The sequence below is a fragment of the Dermacentor andersoni genome, chromosome 4, assembly GCF_023375885.2.
Source record: "Dermacentor andersoni chromosome 4, qqDerAnde1_hic_scaffold, whole genome shotgun sequence".
NCBI classification, from domain to species: domain Eukaryota; kingdom Metazoa; phylum Arthropoda; class Arachnida; order Ixodida; family Ixodidae; genus Dermacentor; species Dermacentor andersoni.
Window position 1 is genome coordinate 5,682,489 of NC_092817.1, and position 15,390 is coordinate 5,697,878.

Sequence of the window (15,390 nt, forward strand, 5' to 3'; positions counted from 1 at the left end):
CGACCATGCATTGCATAATCTTCGGGATCGGCCCACGTATGTGATTAACGCCTCCGTCAACTCCGCCGCGGATTGGCCTGGCATTGCACTATCTTCGGTATCGGCCCACGTATGGGAGGTGCTTAACGCCTGCTTCACCTCCGCCGCGGGTGGGCCTGGCATTTCACGATATTCGGGATCGGGCCACGTATGGGGAGTTTGTGTCTACACACGGACACGATTCTGGGAGAACAAGGCCTTAACATATTCGCTGTTGAAACTATGGGGGGCACCTAAGCGATTCTTATGATGTGCAAATGCGAGAGCATTGTCGCTGAGTTATGTCGCAAAGTTTAGTGTTGCAGCGAAATGTTGCTGTGTTTAGTGCAGCAAAGCTAAGTTTCCCAGTGCAGTTTTGCTGCTTATGAGGTCGCAGCAACGCAAGACAACAAACCGACCATATTCCGATCTCTCAGCTGTTTTATTTTGCGGAGTTCTCATTAGTGTTTCGCGCACATTGCATTGAGTGTTCTTTGCCGATGACACAACTATTAAGCACGACGACACCACTTTGCCGAGCGATGACAGTGCTTTTCAGAGCGGCACTGTGGTGTTGAGACTACATTTCTTCATCGGTTTCGTAGGCGAACTCCAACTCCTAATTCGGGGAATGTCGCAGTCGTCGTCCGACGGGTACCTGAAGCGCGTTGCATAGTATTCGTCGTCGTCGACGACCATGGGCTTCGCCGTCGGCGTGACAGCGTCTGCGGGCGCCTGGCAACGCGAAAGGTAGAGCGAGCGGCTGCCGCTCGCCATGCTCGCTCCACAGCCGCACGTTCTGCTATCTAGTAAATCGCCCGCCAGGCAAAGCCCAACAACTTGCACAGGCTCGAACATATTAAAGCCAGGTTTTCTTTGCCTCTCCCTTCGAGTTTCCCATTGCTGCTGCTGTTGTGCGCTGCTGCGGCTGCTGCTGTCCGGCACGCCAGCCACGTCAGGACGTAGTTGAGACGCACGCCACTAATGCCGGCTGCGTCGGGGCATGGTCGAGGCGTGGCCATGTCACAAAATCATAACAGGCATGCGCTGTCGGGCCTTTCTTTCATGACATCTGTTTATGAGCTGTCATTCTCAAAATTCCGAGGAATGACTTTGTAAAGAATGTAAGACAAGGTGTGCGCCACGTGGAGGGCCTGCGCGGTTGTGGTTGAAAAATGATTGCTCGCCAAGCGACGCCCGCGGCTTCTACACCGGATTTTCTGCGACACCGCACAGTGCAGCCAGCTTCAGGGGCAGAGCTCAACCGGACAAACACGGAGCCAATATTGCAATTACCAAGTATATTCTACTTAGCTGCTGGTGTAAATTTTTGGCAGCGGCGTAATCGTGTTTCTCATGAAAATTTGCGCCAGTAGCAAAGTAAGATACTTCGTTACTGCAATATTCACTGTGTTTGCCTTGTCGAGGTCTGCGCCACCAGGTGGCTGCATCGTGCCGGCCGTTCACGTTTGTCCATCCGCTCATCCGGTGAAAAGCCCAGTGCGCTTGCGTTTACCGGAATACCAGACATGCTCAAACTCTTGAATAACTGTTCACGCACGAAGTGTTGCATATTCTCTCACGTTTCACGATAACTTGGAATGAGCAGGTCGCGGTGTTCTCGGATGCGTCTGTCGCATGGTATGTGACAGTGCTTGGTGGTCCCCAGCTGAAAGCGCTGCCTGGTTCTCTGTCCTTGACAACCTGCAGCTCTCCGGGCCCGTAGTCCTGAACAGAGAGAACAATCATGAAATAATTTTGTGCGGACATTAATTTAAATTCCACTGAGAATCTAGAGTCGACTTGCTCACAGATGGACAATATTTTGATTGTTCAAGTGATCTGTCATTGATCACCACCTCACAACGTGCTGCAATACTACGTCCATTCTCGCGAACTGATTTCGCGTGCGAACACCGTCTGCATTGTATTCATTCTATGTTAATTTAAGCTGACAAAGGCATAAAAGACGATGGTGTAATGAAAACTTGCGTTATTTCTGCTCGTTTGTGTGTGGATGCCCTTCTTTATATGTGCAGCAACACGTGCTCACTGGACATTCGTTGTCAGCGCAGCGGAGGCTGGGCGAAGAGCGCGCTAATGTGCCACACCAATATCTCCTGAGGACGTCATGTGATGCAGTGGTGTTGTTCCTCTCCTTGTCAGGCGACGGCATTAGGCAGATCGCTATGGGCCACTTAGCGCTATTAACTACCATCATAACCAGCAGAGAAAGTAAAGTTGGAGACTACGAAAATAGATCAAGGGGTGAGGTAAAGCGCGGGGGCCTGATAAGAAGCCCTGCACGTGATATTCAAGCGACAGCGACAAGCAGCGTGAGAAGCACTTTCGCGTCGCGGAGTGCAGCAATCACAGCGGTGCGACATCGCAAAATAATGTAGCGATACATCTACATTCTTATCCGAATAAATGAAATTGTACGCACCTATAGAATTTGTAAAGGTACCACCAGGCCAATGATTTAAGCAAGGTGCATTAGATCCACTAGTATGCTAGCTGTCATGTTTTCATCGCCAATGCAAGTCCGTTCTTTGCCGGCAGCGTAAAACAGCGCTGCGCCATCTCGTGAGCAAAACTCAAAACACTTTTGCAGCTCTTGGTGGCGTCTCGGCCCTAACAGCGTAAAAACAAACAACTGATCTCAATAATACTGACAAGACAACGTTCATACTTTGGTCTCACCTTCAGATGAGACCAAGTGATGGCCATATTAGTATTTATTTTTTGCTGCCACGGCAAAGCGCAAGTTGGAAGAGAGAATTCTGATCGAAACGAGCGGACCAGGGCGCACTGCTTACTGCCATGTTGTTGCGCAGTCACGCTATCCCCACCGGAAGTCGCCGCGTAGACTTCCGGGCGACAAGCAAGATTTTCTGTCTGGCCAAAAGCCGGCAAGTTCGACAAGTGAAAGCGACGAATCACTCTACGCGACGGCAAAACCTGTCGCTTGGGGCCGTCGCTTGTCGTCGCTCGAAAACGTGGACATCCATGTACACTATGTGTATACGCTGAAAAGCTATTATACTACACGTAACGACAAGCTATTGCCTAGCGCCAAGAGCTGTATCGTATATGGCAATAATGAACACGCTTTCACTGAGAAATCTGGGATCTCAGTGAAGGGTTTCGTGGAATTCTTGGCTGTCTATCTTCGATCCATGCTAGTGGGATGGGATAGCGGCATGTTAATTAAAGAAGGTGGAATTCGTGTTGGTTCGTGCGTTGAGCCTATCTTAAGCGAATTTTAATGTTTATTTAGTTATCGCTGCAGTATTTGAAAAATTATTCCGTGATCCCTGAAGCATCGGCGACTGAAAAATAACGGGTAGTTTAAAGATATTTATCCAATAATTCCGACTCAGCCGTTCGCTTTACGTTTCATGCACCAAAAGGGTACCAGTTACAGTTTCATTATAATAATTTGAGTTTGACACATATTGACTTTTCTCCGAGGTATACGACAAGGCCATCTAAACATTCATTAAACTTTAAATCAGGCCACTAGAAAGTTGTAAAGAATGTCATTGTTTTGTCTAGCTTATGCTCAGTATTCAAAAAAATTTTGTTTGCATACTCTGCAAGGATTCGTTCATGCACAAGGAAGCTAGACGGCTAGAATCTCCGAACAGACTACCCAGCTAATTGTTAAATTATCAGAAAACTTAATGAGGCAGATTAAGCAGAATGATGAGCGGGCGAATACAGGAAGTGAGATCGGAAATGCAAAAAAAGTAGGTGCTTTTCCTTGTGTCCTTTGCATGTCGCATGAATTCAAAAAGGTTGCTAATAGATATCGTGTCACTGTGGCCTTCACAGCTCCAGTGAAGCTTAGGCATGTTTCTGTGGCAACTGACAAAAATAAAAAAAAAGGAAAACCTCGAGGACGCTTAATGCTTCGCCTTTAAGAATAGAATGCGATCGCAGTGAAAGATCCCTGACTGCTTCTCACGCTTCCCGACAACTGCAGCTCATGCAACCGCACGGTTTACCGGGAAACGCTGGCGGCGAACGCCATGCGCGAAGGCGAGCTTTCTCGCCTTCGTGCGCCACGCCAGAGCAGCCACGCCAAAGAAATTACACCATTTTCAGGTTTCTGTTATCGTTTCGCGCTTTTAATATTTAAGTCTAAGAAGATTTAACATAAACGCATGCGCTGTCGATGTTTCGTTTCATGACATTTGTTCGTGGGCTGTCATTCTCAAAATTCCGAGGAATAACTTTGTCAAAAATGTAAGACAAGGTATGAGCAACCTTATTGATGAAACGGTGTGGCAATATAACCGGCATATGCCGTATGCCACATATAAAGGCCTGGAATATACATATACCTAAATATATACGGGAATGTTCGCTTTTCATCTATGCTTTCCATCGCGGTGAGACTAAATCAGCAATTTTTATTGGTTGCCCGGACGGGATCCTTCACGACAACAGCTCGTCTAAGAAAGAGGAGGAAAGTTTCTGCCGACGTCCCTGAGTGTTTCATGTCCTCCCCCCCCCCCCCTACCTGCGTGTAGGGTAAGAGGCGGGCACCCCAGTTCAGTGGAATATTAAAGTTTTCAATCAATCAATCAATCAATCAATCAATCAATCAATCATGTAAGAATCGTCCACTTCTCACGACATCGCGCCTATGGTGTCGTGGACTCTCTCGAAGGCCCAAGTCTTCGATGTTGTTGTCCCTAGGGGGAATCGTCCCGAGACTGTGACCGTCGTGTCGTATATGGAAGAACAAGAACGAAGTCACTTGGGGACAATAAAGAAAGGAAAATGATGTACATGCTGATAGTACACGTTCAAGGCTAGATGCGCTCGGCGCTTTATATGAATGCACAGAAAGAGACAACGGCCTAGCGGGGCGAGTGCGAGCGCCAACAACAACAACCGTCGTCTTCGTGTTCGTCTTCTTCTGGCGCCCGTATTTCTCACTACAATCATTCCCGCCGAAAGAAGAGCCATCCTGGCGAACTATGGAACAGGCAGCACCGGGGTGGGTCGTAGTGCGGCTTCAGTCAGTCGACATGAACAATTTCGCGTCCGCGACGCCGTTGGTCCGTAGATGGCTGAATAGGCTCAATGGCGTCGTTGACCGGGGGCGTCTGTTGTAGAACTACGTAAGGGCCGTCATACTTTGAGCTGAACTTTGTAGAAAAGCCAGGAGTAGAGGAAGGAACGCGGAGTCATACCAGCATTCCAGGCGAATATGAAGGAAATTCAAGCTTGCCTCACGGCCATGTTTCTGGGTGGCCTGGTCCTGCGTGGTAAGTGAGCCAGCGATCTGACGACATTCTTCGGCATAACTGGCGGCTTCGGATAGAGTCGTAGCTTCGGAAGCGTCGGGGCTCTACAACAGAATTGCGTCCATAAACGAGGAAGGTTCGCGGCCATAAAGAAGAAAGAAGGGACAGAATCCCGTGATAGCCTGAGGGGCGCTATTGTAAGCATACGTAACAAAGGGGGGGATGGCCGTTCCAGTTGGCGTGGTCAGCGGAGACTGCCACTGTGACCCTGAATTTGAAAACTGCGCCATCATTTCCAAACACCTAGAACAGCTTACACGTGAAATCATAGAGGCTGACAAGAGACAGCCGCTGGGCGACCTTTGCATCAGCATGCCGTATAGTGCCCTCACAAAAAACGAAATCAAGTGTCTGGCTGTGATGCAAAAAGTGTTCATCTGTGACTTAATGCAAAAGTTGTTTTTTCCATTACTTTTGCTCATGTATATAGTTCGGGTGATTTCGCAAATAAAGGTCAGTTGGAGTCAGCGCCTGTGTTGTGTTCTTTATTCCTTCAATCCTCGTCTTTTACGCGGTGCAAACATGTCGATATTAAATCACCAACTCGCCCAAGCTTCCACCTTATCTTGGACTCTCGCCATTCGACCTCCTTTACGGTCGATTCATACGGGGACCGATGTCCATTCTGAAGGAATCGTGGACAGGCGATAACGTAGATGCCGAAATGAAGAGAACTTATGGATACGTTGTAGAGCTCCAGGAGCGCCTCATAACACGTGCAAGGTAGCCCATGAAGAAATACTGAAGGCAAAAGTTAGACAAAAGAAGTATTATGATCAAAAGAGAAGAGTTCGACAGCTATCGACAGGTGACAAAGTATTACTGCTCCTACCATCAGGTAGAAACAAGCTGATTCTGACATAAAAGGGCCTTTCAGAGTCGTCGAAAAACGTAATGAGTATGACCATTTGATAGACCTCGGGGGTCGAATGAGCCTATTTCATATCAAGCTCCTAAAGAAATACGAGGAAAGGGAGTCCACACCTGACGTCCTGCAACACGCCGCAGTCACTGTGCAGACGGACAACACAGAAGAGCAATAAATGCCTTTTGTTAATTGCTCTACACCAACGGGAAACATACAGGAATGTGTTAGTAGGAACTGACTTGAGCAACCAACAGACAGTAAAGATTAATGATCTCCTGAAAGAGTTTCAAGATGTGTTTTCAGAAGTGCTGCGCAAGACAAGCTGTCGAATGCAAGTTGCGCCTCACAACAGACACACCAGTATATGTACTACGTCCGTACCTTATACCATTTGCCATCCAAGAAGCTGTAGAACAGAAAGTCGTAGACATGCTAACGCATGATATAATTGAACCCTCCGACTCCCCTTATCAAGCACCCATCGTCATGGTTAAGAAAGAAGACGGGAGCATGCGGCTTTGCATTAACTTCAGACAGCGGAATCGAGTTTTAGTTACGGACAACGAACCCATACCTGGAGTGGACATGATGTTTACCAAACTGGGCCAAGCCACTACTTTTCGAAATTCGATTTCACAAAAGGGTATTGGCAGGTGCCTATCCACGATGCATCTAAGCCTCTCACCGCGTTTCAATCTTCTTCTGGGCTGTACCAATTCAGATTTATGCATTTCGGCATCAAGACCGCACCTGCGGTGTTCACTCGACTCATGAGACGAGTGATAGAAGGAATACTGAACATATATCACCATTTGGCGATGTTCTAATAGCCGCACAAACCTGGGACGAGCACATTACCACTCTCACCAAATTCCTCCAACGTGTTGGGGCAGCTCATCTTGCCATAAAGCACTCAAAAAGTGAGGTTTCCTTTACTTCGGTAAAGTTCTTAGGACATATTGTAGGGAACAATCTTCTCCGACCACAGATTGTGACGTTAGAGAAGATTCAGGTTGCAAAAAGACCGCAGACGAAAAAATAAGCTCGCTCCTTTCTTGGCTTAACGGGTGATTACAGAGGTTTCATACAAAATTATTCTGGTGTTGCAGCGCCTCCAACAGAACTCACGAAGAAGCGAGGTCCTAATAAGGTCACTGGGGACGAAAGCCATCAACAACCTTTTGAAACGTTGCGACGCCTGCTATCGTCTAGTCCTGTATTACGATCACCGGACTTACGCGAGCCCTTCATATTGCACGCGGACACATCTTGGTGCAGTATTGGCGCCGTCTTACTGCAGCGTCACGACGGGGTGCTACACTCAGTAGCCTATGCCAGCCGTAAACTCCTCGCACGGGAAACACGCTAGTCAACTATGAAGAGAAGCCCTGGCACTGGTGTGGGCCATTCAAAAGTTTCATGTGTACCTCTTCGGCAAGCGTTTCGTGCTGTAAACTGACCGCCAGCCTCTTGCTTACATAAACTCTGCCAAACATATGAATAGCCGAGTGCTCCGCTGGAGTCTCTTGCTAACCGAATACGACTTCGTGGTTGAATACATTAAGGGCGCCGAAAACACAGGTGTCGACTACCTCAGCCGCGTTCGACTGGACTTCTCATCCTTTTCGCTTCATTATTTACAAATGAACTCATATATGTATTTTTTTCTGAGTATGTTTTTTTTTAACTCGACAGACACCCGTGACCAATGCTTTTTTTTTCTCGCATGTCGTTTGCGTATGCCCTTCTTTCGGCCGCTTGTCTAAAAGTTTTTTTTGTAACCAATTTTCTTCAGCGAGGTAATAGTGTGGGGAAAGGACACAATATTGCTCTTTATAATTTTTTTTCACGTGTACGCTACGACTTGTGGACTCAATAGAATTGCAAGCTTGACGAAATCGGAAACCGAAGTGAAGAAGGCGAGCTGTGGGCAGGTGGCACGGGAGCTGGAAGGAAAAAAAGAACAGAACGAAAGAAAAGAAGTGCTAGGTGAAGAACGCGTCGATGAGCTCGAGCGGCGAACCGACGCTGGTAGCAGATCGAGTGCGACGCTCGGGAAGAGCTCCTGCCATTGTTCCTGCTGCGGCCGAGTGACCAAGGGCCAGATGAGGAGGCCTGTTCCGGGACCAAGGACGAAGCCCACTTGAAAAACACAACAGGAAATTTCAGTATGTCGTATTTTGGGACGTTGTTTCTGGTGTCTGTCGTTCTGTTGTCGGTAGTCGAAAGTTCCGTAGTTCTTGATCAATATTTATTCAAAAATTGACAGACACCTCTTTAAAGCTATGGGTAAATTTGTAAATACAAAAAAGAATATAAAGAACTACCCGCCGGGGATCCGAACTTGGGACCATAGGATCCCGAGCGCAGCATCTTACCACTGCACCGCGCCGAACAGTCTCCAAGTGTACATTTTGGCTATGCCAAAAGTAAGAATCTCTGCGTTGATGTTTACATTTGCATTTTAAGAGCCAAGATGCGCTTTCACTCAACCGCGTCAACTGCCGCATCTTTAGAAGAGCAAAATTGTTGTTACCATCGACAGGTACATCGTGGAGTGCTAGAACATCGATTTCGCTGTACGATATCCATATTAAATAAGAAATTCAGAAATAGACAATGATGACCAGGGACACTGTTAGAGTTGTTACTGGTCATTTCGGCAGTTGTCTCTCGCTCTTTCCACTTTTGAGCGCGCATATAATTCGTGTGTTCAATGCAAAACAGCTACATAAACATTCGTGGATGAGTGTTCATTCTGACAGCATACTGGCTTCTCAGGACAGCGCTGTACCAGAATAATGATACCCGAGCGAGACAGCTTTTCACGCAACATTGTGGAACAACCCAAAACTTCTTTTTCGTTGCGCAAAAGCTTATACAATATTTCTGGGAAATTCACTAATGTGTCAATGCAACGGCACAGGCCTGTGGGCCACATCTTACCAAATAAAACAAAACGGATACGCCGCCATTCCCGCAGATGGTATCATTTTGATCAGCGGCTGATGTTGAGGAGGCCGGTAGGTCGTTGCTGATGCCTCGTCGTCACGGCACAATTATAACAATTGGCCACGTCGGCTTTAATACCGGTGTCGGTGCTATCAGCATTGTCGGCTTCAGAGAAGCACGATTGAATACCGCGCAAGAGGAAAGTACAGTGTACACGACCAATGCGAAACTGACATACAATTTTAAAGCGTAGCGACGGAAAGCGCTTCTGTCACGGCGTCAGAACTTATGTCCCTGCGACAGAAAGTGGCACATTTCTAATGCCACGACTGAAAATGTAATGTCCCGACCAAGAGTTCCTGTTGCAACGTCAGAATCGCTGTTGCGATAGAAAGTTGTTGTAGCGACTTCATAACTTCTTGTTGTTGCGACAGAACGTTTCTGTTGCGGCTTCAGGACTCTTGGCCGTCGCGATTGAATGTTTCTGTTGCGACGTCAGAATTGCTGTCGTAACGTCAGAGTCGCTGTCACGATAGAAAGCTGTTGTCACGACTTCAGAACTCTTGTCGTCGCGACAGAACGTTTCCGTTGCGACTTCGGAACTTTTGGTCTTCGCGACAGAATCTTTCTGTTGCAGCATCAGAATTTCTGTCGTAGCGTCAGAAATGTCTGTCGCAACTACAGAAATGTCAGGAACTTCTGTCGTACAACAGAAATTTCTGTAGTTGCGACAGCAAATCCTGTTGTCTTTATCAACTGGGAGCCTGCTGAGCGGCTCTTGCCATGGCGCAGTTGCTGAGGGCCGTTCTTGGTCGAGGCCTACCGAGGTGCTGGCCGCGTGGGTCGACCCCACGTCACGGTCCTTGCGAGTTCCGGCCGGACATAGCAGTGGTGTCCTCAACGTAGGCACGCACCACATACGGTAGCGCAGCCGCGTGCCGGCGACGGTTCCAAACGCAGCAACCGTTCCACCTCTGCCTCGACTCGCCTCGGCCACCGTATACCTCGCAACGACAAGCGAGCTGTCACGACATGAACTGTGAGATGGTGTATTGAACTCTTGACGCGCCGAACGTTGGTGTAGGACTGGTTGTCTTAACTCCCTGTCCTCTGGAGTGGCCGTCGCGTACATCTGTCAGCGCGTGAAGCTTGATTTGTGATGCTATTTTGTTTTCTTGTCCTTTCCTTTCCTTTGCCTATCGTTTGTGTGAAAGTTGAACATTTGTTTTTGACTTCTAGCGTTTCTTGCACATCCTTTCTCGTCCTAAGACACACAAGAATTGAAGAAACTTTATTGATCAGTTAATCGGAGTTATGGCAGGTCTGGGTGGGGCCCTCAGTCCAGGGCTCCACTTGCGCTCCAGGAGGGCCAATTGGCTCCAGGAGGGCCAATTGGCTCCCCTGATGCTCGCTTGCGAGTAGTGCCTCCCACTACCATACGTAGTCTGTGACGCTTAGAAAAGGTGAGTTGACGTTGCTTGGCCGAGCCATACATTCCCACGTCATGTGGGCCAGCGTGGGTTTTGCGCCGCACCACGGGCAGGTGTCCGTGTAATATGTCGGGTGCTTGTTGTGTAAGAGGTTTATGTGTGGGTATGAATTGGTTTCTATGCGACGCCAGTCTTGGGCTTGTCTTCTATTTATTTTGGAGTGCGGAGGGCCGTAGGTCCGTGTCTCCCTCCTCTGATTCTCTAATATGTCGCGCACTGAGGACAGTGGTTCCTGTAGGGTTCTGGCCGCTGCTCGGTCGTTGCTTCCTCGAGCTATGGGGTCTGCCCTTTCGTTCCTGTCGTGTCCGTTCTGGGCATTCCACTAGCGTCCGTGTGGATTTCAGTACGGGCGTCTGGGTGAAAGCGCCGTAGAATATGTGGAAATGTGAAAAGATGGCGTAATGCGGTGAACGCGTCTTCACAAGCGGTAGACCACGCCGAGATGCCTTGGCGGTTGGCAAGCACCTACGTTAAAGGGGCGATTATGGACGCGAAATTACGCACGAATCGGCGAAAGTACGAGCACAGGCCTATAAAGCTACGGAGTGCTTGCATTGTAGACGGCCTGGGGAACTCGGCGAGGCGGTGAAGATTTGCAGGATCGGGAAGGGCACCATCCTTGCTGACAACATGGCCTAAGATGGTAAGACGGCAGGTGGTAAAGTGGTACTTAGTCAAATAAAGCTGCAGTCCAACGTATGAAAGGCAAGTGTTGCGAGGTGGGTCAGATGGGAGCCAAAGTCCTTCGAAAAGACTACAACGTCGCCCAGGTAGCAAAGACACGTGTGCCATTTGAGGTATCTAAGAATGTTGTCCATGAGACGTTCTAAGGTGGCAGGCGCATTAAAAAGGCCGAAGGTCATAACGTTAAACTCATATAGACCGTTGGGGGTTATAAACGCAGTCTTGGGACGGTCAGCTTCACTCATGGAGACCTGCCAGTACCCAGATCGAAAGTCCAAAGAGGAAAAAAACTCTGCTCCTTGCAAGCAGTCGAGAACGTCGTCAATTCTGGGCAGCGGATAGACATCTTTTCTCGTTATCTTGTTAAGGCGCCTAAAATCCACACAAAATCTGATGCTACCATCCTCTTTCTTCACCAGGACAACTGGGGAAGCCTAAAGGCTGTGTGAGGGCTGAATAACGCCACGATTAAGCATGTCGTTGACTTGTTCATCAATGACGCGGCGTACAGCGTGAGAAACTCGGTACGGACGCTGGCATAGGGGTGCATGAGCGCCGGTGTCAATGTGGTGAACGATGGCGGATGCGCGGCCCAAGGAAGATTGTTTATGATCGAATGACATCCGAAAACGGTCGAGCAGCTCCAAGACGAATTGGCGGTGGTCACTGGAGTAAGGCTGTCGACGAGAAGACTTAACGTGCCGTCAGGCAGCTTAGTAGAGTAGACGGAATCATTATCGTCGAGCCGACCTACACATTCGCCACCGAATAAGGTGGCTGTGGAAGAAAACAGATTCGTGACATAAATGGCGCTGCAAGAGTTTTCGATTGGGAGAACCGCAAAAGGGAGGGGGAAGTTTTGCGAGAGCTGAGGGCTTCGGAGGGCGCAAACAGGGCGGTTGAAGAGGGCGCATAGCCGCAAGAAAGTGGTACAAGAACAGAAGACAAAAGAGGAATGTCAGTGTCCGTGGCGAACACCACTCGACAAGGTGGCTTGTCAGATGAGGCGCCACACATCGGCGACAACTGAAGTTCGGCACGCGCACAGTCAACAACGGTATGGTTAGTAGCAAGAACGTCCCAACCGAAAATAAGGTCGTGCGAACATGGTGAAAAAACGGCAAATTCGGCTACGTACAAAATGTCCTGAATGACAAGGCGAGCTGCGAATGCCACTGAATGTTGAATGTGGTGCGCGGCTGCGGTATGCAGGGAGACATCGGAAATCGCAATCGTTATCTCTTTTTTTTACCTTACGGCCCAGTTCTCCACTAAGAACAGACACATCGGCTCCAGTATCGACGAGTGCTTGCAGAGAAACGCCTTCGATATTCACGGTTATTTCGTTCGCAGGTAGAAATCGAGGCCTTGAAGTTGTCGACACGAGTGCAGTTCTTGCCTCCGGAACTGCGATGACTAGTTTTCCGCTTGAACGGGTGGGTGGGAGGCAATGAACCACAGGGAGAAGTGAACGGCGACGTGGTGAGGGCGACGGACACGTGCCGTAGCCAAGTCGATTCGGTCAGCAGGTGTCCATCGTTGTGCGGGAGGAGATCGGGTGCGGTGGCTCAGGACGTAAGTAGCCTTGATGTTCTTCGGCCACACTAGTACAGAAGTCACGACGATGACAGAAACGAGCGACATGGCCAGGTAGGCAACAGAAGTTGCAGATAGGGTCCGGGGTGCGCCAAGAATTAGTGAAAGGTGGTGCGGGACGGCGATAAGGTGGTGGGTTCGTGCGCACAGGCGCACGCGCAGCGTAGAAATCATTTGCCGGTCGACCAAGGTTTGTGCCGAGCGACATTGCTATTGACTGCCTGCGTGCGACTTCAGCACAAGTCAGAGCTATAATCAAGCTATAATCGTTGATAGCTTTCCACTGCCACAGACAGAAGAGCTGCTTCATAGCTTATCTGGCGCCCAGCAATGTTCGAAGCTGGATTTAGCGTCTGCTTACCACCAAGTGGAGCTAGACCCTGACAGGTGCGAAATGACAACCTTTATTACGCATGATGTGCTTTTGTTTTAAGAGAGTGTGCTTCCGCTTGGCTTCTGCTCCACCATCATTTCAGAAGATGATGCATCGCACACTGAAAGGATGCAAAGGTGTAATTTTTTACATAGACGACATTATTGTCTATGGCCGTTCTCGAGAAGATCATCTCTGGAATCTCCGCAACGTCTTGCAACGGCTTTCTAAAGCAGGCCTCAATATAAACCATAAGTGCGTTTTTGACGACACAAAACACGTTTCTGGGGGATGTAAATGGCAACGGACTTTTTTCACTAACTCATCTATTCAAGCGATAAAAGAAGCTCCTGTGCCTTCAAACATAAATGAACTTCGTTCTCTGCTTAGACTGGCGGGATCTTACTCCAAGTTTGTTTCGCATTTTTCGGACCAGCGAACCATTTGCTTGGACGCCAGTTGCTGAACAGAGTTTCGTCCGTTTTAAATCACTACTGACGACTTGCAATGTCCTACATTTATTTTATCCGAACCATCCTGTCATCGTCACGAACGATGTCTGTGGGTATGGACTGGGCGTGGTGCTGCAAAAAGATAACAAGGAAACTCGACAGAGTTCCCTTGTGCGGAAGGCAAACGCCTCCCGCACATTGAGCCCACAAGAACTATTCTATTCTGCAGGCGAACGTTAAAAGCCTTAGCATGAGTTTGTGCCTGTGAACACTGGCACGTCTATCTTTGGGTTCGTACCTTTGTCTTGCGAATTGACCACAGTGCTCTGGTCACCTTGTTGTCAAGGTAGTGGACATCGCCCTCTGCATATTTCACGTTGGTCAGCGCACCTACTTCGTTACAACTACACCACACAGTACAGCAAGGGAAGTGACAATGTGATGGCTGGTGGGCTCTCTCGGCTACCTTTGCAAGGAGAACCTTATGAGGGTGCTGTTGAAGATGAGTTTGTTTGCCTTCTTACCCGATGTTAACGATCACACACAAAACTCTAAGCAGCGAGTGCAACTGACAGTACTATTGCAAGAGTTATGGACTTTACTTCGTCATCCTGGACTCATAAAAGAGATCTAGAACCGGCGCTAATGCCACATTTTCATCTACGTGTAGAACTGTCAATTTTACACGACTTACATTACTGTGGTGACAGGATAGTGATTTCTAGTACCCGTAGTGGTCGTTTGATGGAAGTTTCACACGAATCCCATCCGGGGATCAGTCGTATGAAAAGTCGACTGCGATAGTTGTACTGGTAGCCTCGAATGGGTGAATACGTTGAACAACTATTTAAAACCTGTGTTTTTTGTCAGTCTTGTGATAAGTCTGCGCGGCCAGCTGCAGCACCTATGCAGCCAGTATGTTTCCCTGACAAACCTTGGGAGAAGATCAGTATTGATATCATTAAGCTCCCATCGAGTGACACTTATTATAGCAGCAAATGGCCGGAAGTTAATTTTTCAAGACAAGTTTCTACAGCGACGGTCAAGAATTTTCTGGTACAACTATTTGCTCGTGAAGGCTACCCCAATGAGATAGTTTCCGACAATGGACCGCAGTTCGGCTCGGCTGAACTTGAAGAGCTCCTTAAGGAACATGGTGTACGCCACTATTTCTCGTTTGCCTACCACCCCTAAGCAAACAGTCCTGTCAAAAGGTTCAACAGAGTTCTGAAGTCTATTGTGCAGATGGCAGTATATGAGTGGCGTGATATTCGCGTCGCTGCCACAGATTACTTGGGCGTCTACCGCTACACACCTCAGGCCACAACGGGAGTTGCGCTCACTGTTTTGTTGCATGGACGACTCCCACGAACGCGAGAAGGAAGTCGCGTGGGGACAATAAAGAACGGAAGATGATGTACATGCATCGATTACATGTTCTTCTATCTTCTTCTAAATACACGTTGTCGACGCGACGGCCTCAATAGTTGGCCTCTCTTAGGTCTACTACATCCAGCACATGGGAGGCCTCAACTCCCAAGTCACTGTCAAGAGCATAGCTTCGACGACTTTAATCATCGGAGTAAAGATCGTAGGAGTAAAGAACGACGGCGAATACTTCAGCAACCTTCGGTTT

The 15,390-nt window shown here is 48.5% G+C and overlaps 1 protein-coding gene across 1 annotated transcript in view; it reads right to left on the reverse strand.

Annotated features, from left to right (window-relative positions):
* The window catches only part of LOC126536037 (sushi, von Willebrand factor type A, EGF and pentraxin domain-containing protein 1-like), a 279,450-nt gene that overhangs the window by 185,041 nt on the left and 79,019 nt on the right, over positions 1-15,390 (reverse strand). The window contains exon 11 of the mRNA XM_072287493.1: positions 1,602-1,746. Within this exon, the coding sequence (XP_072143594.1) occupies positions 1,602-1,746 (145 nt within the window). The remainder of the gene's footprint in view (positions 1-1,601; positions 1,747-15,390) is intronic.